This window comes from Pungitius pungitius, chromosome 3 (genome assembly GCF_949316345.1).
Source record: "Pungitius pungitius chromosome 3, fPunPun2.1, whole genome shotgun sequence".
Lineage (NCBI taxonomy): Eukaryota > Metazoa > Chordata > Actinopteri > Perciformes > Gasterosteidae > Pungitius > Pungitius pungitius.
The window spans coordinates 22,501-27,500 of record NC_084902.1 but is presented as its reverse complement, the minus strand read 5'-3'; the positions used below and the strand labels follow the sequence as shown (position 1 = coordinate 27,500).

General features: G+C 50.6%; 1 protein-coding gene across 2 annotated transcripts in view; it reads right to left on the bottom strand.

The window, feature by feature from the left end:
- The window catches only part of LOC119195959 (uncharacterized), a 2,172-nt gene extending 154 nt beyond the window's left edge, over nucleotides 1–2,018 (bottom strand). The window contains exons 1-6 of one of the 2 annotated variants that reach the window (XM_062561472.1): nucleotides 1,693–2,018; nucleotides 1,439–1,584; nucleotides 939–1,231; nucleotides 676–866; nucleotides 133–381; nucleotides 1–52 (exon numbers count right to left, since the gene is read on the bottom strand). The exon at nucleotides 1–52 is cut by the window's left edge and continues 154 nt beyond it. In XM_062561472.1, the coding sequence (XP_062417456.1) occupies nucleotides 1–52; nucleotides 133–381; nucleotides 676–866; nucleotides 939–1,231; nucleotides 1,439–1,584; nucleotides 1,693–1,905 (1,144 nt within the window). In that variant the 5' untranslated portion in view covers nucleotides 1,906–2,018. The remainder of the gene's footprint in view (nucleotides 53–132; nucleotides 382–675; nucleotides 867–938; nucleotides 1,232–1,438; nucleotides 1,585–1,692) is intronic. The other variant, XM_062561473.1, reaches the window with a different exon arrangement.
- Nucleotides 2,019–5,000: the final 2,982 nt, after the last annotated feature.

Genomic DNA, 5,000 nt, shown 5'->3' with positions numbered 1-5,000 from the left:
ACATAAAGGTTGCTATGCGCCTTCGGACATCCTCGGGATGAAAGTTTTTGGCCTAGACAGGAGAAAGGAATGCGTTTAGCAGGGACCAAGCATTCAATGTTAGAGAAACATGCACATGGAAGTTATCCTTACATGTGCTGCGACTGCGGTGCGGAGGTCCATGAAATTTGGCCGGCCAGGCAGCCCCATTTCTATCCATGCACCTTGCATGCATTGGAGTAGGTTGGTGACTGGCCCTCCTCCATCGCCTACCATAAAGTGATCCGTTGTGGGGTTGCATTTTCCCCGCACCGCCAGCCACTTTTTAAACCAGGAGTACTCTTCAGCGCGCAGGTAGATCTGTGCTGCGCCAAAGTCCCTGTTAGTCTTATGCTCCGCCACCTGCATACAGAGGGGAAAAAAGGAAGGTTAGTCTCTACACTTTGAATTTAACCACTAAAGAAATAGATAAATGCAACTAAACACTTTGAAATAAACCACTTTAATTATTGTGCCCCAGGGAATATATAGAATAATACATTGAAATAAACCACTAAAACACTTTGAATTTAACCACTAAAGAAATAGATAAATGCAACTAAACACTTTGAAATAAACCACTTTAATTATTGTGCCCCAGGGAATATATAGAATAATACATTGAAATAAACCACTATTTGGGGAGCACACACCTACCGAAATAACATAGCCAGGGTCGGTGATGGTGTCCGCCTCGCACTCTTCCTCCTCCGCAGCATGGAGCACCTCAGTCACTGTCATGTTCCTGAATACGCCCGGCCGGTGTCCATAGAGGGATGCCAGGAGGGCGGACAAGTGACCGAAAAAGGCGTACCGTTCCCGGGTGCTGTTTCCACGCTCCATGCAGTCTAAGGAAGATCACATTAAGTCAAACTTGAACACATCATGTACGGTGGATTCAATGAACCCAGCACACTTACCCAGAAGCTTTGGGATTGCAGCTTCCGCCCTCATCTGACAGTTACGCAGCGTCTCACGGGAAACCAACCGGGACAGTTTATCCGACTTCACCTTTAGCTGGTGGAGGACTACTGGTGTCTGGATGTTAGATTTAGAGGCATCCAGAGCCCGTATAACACCGACTATTTGGCCCCGGGAAAGTCTGCATTGTTTCGGGGGCGTTTGCTGAAAATACTTCATGAACTGGGACGAATTTTTTAGATAAATTGCAGCCGTCGTGACGGTCTTGCTGGGCTGGAGGCTTGCTGCGTAACTGCACGGGGACAAGGAGCAGAGATTGTCAAATTATTTCAAAGTATTCATCCAAGTCAAATTATTTCAAAGTATTCATCCAAGTCAAATTATTTCAAAGTATTCATCCAAGTCAAATTATTTAAAAGTATTCATCCAAGTCAAATTATTTCAAAGTATTCATCCAAGTCAAATTATTTCAAAGTATTCATCCAAGTAGATCACTCACCTGAATATACGCTCGGGGTTGTCTAGGTAGTTCCACAGGTGGAGCTTATTCTTTCCAGCCCCCATGTAGGCTAAGAAGTCTCGGACTCTTCCCACCTTGGATGTGGCGTTTTCCTTCCGCTTTACCGAGGGATTGGAGCCCTGCTGCTGAAGGCGATACGCAGACAGGTAGGATTCTTCAGACATGCAATGAGACAAAGTCAGCAAAGCACAAACTTAAAATGATGGAAGCCGTATGTGGCTTTTTAGACTCACCCACAGACTCTGGAAACTGGGGACATTTTGATCTACTTTGTCCGACGAAACCTTCCGTTCTCCCTGGTTGGACAGGGATCGGGGACGTGGAGAGGTTCCTCCTTTTCCTTGAGAGCACAGCCACCTTCCTCTGCAGCTGGCAACACCTAGCGCTGAGAGAACTCCGGGTGGCAATGCACCTCCTGATGCTGCAACCACCAGGCTCTGTGTCATGGCCGCTTCCCTGGATCACTCCAGACGGAGGCCCCTCGGTGGGGCTCTCCGTAATCACTCCAGACGGAGCCAGCTTGGTGGGGCTCTCCGCAGACGGAGGCCCCTCGGTGGGGCTCTCCGTAATCACTCCAGACGGAGCCAGCTTGGTGGGGCTCTCCGCAGACGGAGGCCCCTCGGTGGGGCTCTCCGTAATCACTCCAGACGGAGCCAGCTTGGTGGGGCTCTCCGCAGACGGAGGCCCCTCAGTGGGGCTCTCCGCAATCACTCCAGACGGAGCCAGATCGGTGGGGCTCTCCGCAGACGGAGGCCCCTCGGTGGGGCTCTCCGCAATCACTCCAGACGGAGCCAGATCGGTGGGGCTGTCCTCGGTCACAGCCGTGTCAAGCCGCGACACCATGGTTATTCCCGACAAGCTGGCCCGCAGCTCTGAGAGGCGCCTCACCGCTACACACTTCTTTAGATTTGCAAACAGTCGTGCCAACTCAGCGGCACTCAGTTCTTGATGCCCATCAGAAAGGTGACGGTCTAACCTTTTTTTGTTGTAGCTGCACCCCACCACCGGACAAGGTTCTTCACGAATGTTTGTTCTGCCACTCGCCAGCGACAACAGCAGGCCCCTCTCTTCCGCGTTCTGCACACCGTGAGCTCTCCTTAAATGTTGCGGCAGAGCAGCGTACACACCTAGGCAAAGCGGGCAGGTTGTCACAGTATCAGACATTTCTTTCAGTACTCACCTCCACTAACTCGAATAAAGAGACCGAACGCTGAAGAGACGCTGCTTTTAGACACCCGTGAACAGGTGTTGTTAATCACAGCGTTCTCCGCCCACCATCTCCCTACCAATCAGACGGAAGTTCCTCGGGTAGGAATAAAGAACATGTCCCTAAATAAAGGGACACTTTGCAGATCACCTCCCCAGCAATGAGCGGTATAGCTCAGTGTGATACGCATCGGGCTGGGGACTCTGTGGTACCCGGTTCGAGTCCGGGCAAAGCCATTTTTCAGACCGAGAAACAATGCACTGAAAACGGATTCAAGTACCCACGTTTTAGTGCTGGAGGGAAAGCACTCACTGTCAGCACCTACTTTCGCCTTCCATTTGCCTGTGAGCGGTATAGCTCAGTGTGATACGCATCGGGCTGGGGACTCTGTGGTACCCAGTTCGACTCCGGGCAAAGCCATTTTTCAGACCGAGAAACAATGCACTGAAAACGGATTCAAGTACCCACGTTTTAGTGCTGGAGGGAAAGCACTCACTGTCAGCACCTACTTTCGCCTTCCATTTGCCTGTGAGCGGTATAGCTCAGTGTGATACGCATCGGGCTGGGGACTCTGTGGTACCCGGTTCGAGTACGGGAAAAGTCATTTTTGATATTCACATGGGACCTCTGCTGCCAGCCAGCCAGCCAGCCAGCCAGCCCTAGTTAGGGTTAGGGTTTTCACTCCCAAAATGGGTCATTTGTAACGGTGTAGGGCGCTAATGTCCGGGCAATGGGACTGTCTCATATGCGCCAATACACTGTATGGTAAATGTCTGAATGTCCGCTCTGTGTCTCGGCCTTGGAGCTCCAGGCAGTGTATGGTAAATGTCTGAATGTCCGCTCTGTGTCTCGGCCTTGGAGCTCCAGGCAGTGTATGGTAAATGTCTGAATGTCCGCTCTGTGTCTCGGCCTTGGAGCTCCAGGCAGTGTATGGTAAATGTCTGAATGTCCGCTCTGTGTCTCAGCCTTGGAGCTCCAGGCCAATGTACGGCGAATGGCAGAGCGTCAGGTCCGTGTCCCATGCCAATGTACGGCGAATGGCAGAGCGTCAGGTCCGTGTCCCATGCCAATGTACGGCGAATGGCAGAGCGTCAGGTCCGTGTCCCAGGCCAATGTACGGCGAATGTCCGTGTCCGAGCCGGGCCTGGTGAGTTCAAATTAAGCCGCAGGCTCCACTCCTGGTGGTGCCCTTCCGTCAATTCCTTTAAGTTTCAGCCCTGCCACCCCCAAAAAGCTTTAAATGTGACCCAATAAGGCTTCGGTTGGGGGGGCAGTGGGCCGTGTGATGCCCGGGCCCCTGCTCTGGAGGCCTCTACTCGAAAGCAAAGGGTTTTTTTTAATGGGCGCAGGGTGGCCCCTGGGGTCCGCCTTAAAGCACCCAAAATCGGAACAATAAGCAAAGACCCAGAGACCCTCTGGGCTTCTGGACTTATATTACGATTCTGACTTAGTTTCTGACGGAGCAAAAAATGTAGCCCAGAAAATTGCCCCCATTGTCCCGATTTTTTGCCCTATATTACGATTTTAACTTAGTCTCTGGAGCACCTGCTCCTTATTCTCCGACTTTTGGCCTAGGATCCTCTGGGTCTCTGCCTATATTACGATTTTAACTTAGTCCATGCTCCTTATTCTCCGACTTTTGGCCTAGGATCCTCTGGGTCTCTGCCTATATTACGATTTGAACTTAGCCCATGCTCCTTATTCTCCGACTTTTGGCCTAGGATCCTCTGGGTCTCTGCCTATATTACGATTTGAACTTAGTCTGTGGAGCCCATGCTCCTTATTCTCCGAATTTATGCCCAGGATCCTCTGGGTCTCTGCCTATATTACGATTTGAACTTAGCCCATGCTCCTTATTCTCCGACTTTTGGCCTAGGATCCTCTGGGTCTCTGCCTATATTACGATTTGAACTTAGTCTGTGGAGCCCATGCTCCTTATTCTCCGAATTTATGCCCAGGATCCTCTGGGTCTCTGCCTATATTACGATTTGAACTTAGCCCATGCTCCTTATTCTCCGACTTTTGGCCTAGGATCCTCTGGGTCTCTGCCTATATTACGATTTGAACTTAGTCTGTGGAGCCCATGCTCCTTATTCTCCGACTTTTGGCCTAGGATCCTCTGGGTCTCTGCCTATATTACGATTTGAACTTAGTCTGTGGAGCCCATGCTCCTTATTCTCCGAATTTATGCCCAGGATCCTCTGGGTCTCTGCCTATATTACGATTTGAACTTAGCCCATGCTCCTTATTCTCCGACTTTTGGCCTAGGATCCTCTGGGTCTCTGCCTATATTACGATTTGAACTTAGTCTGTGGAGCCCATGCTCCTTATTCT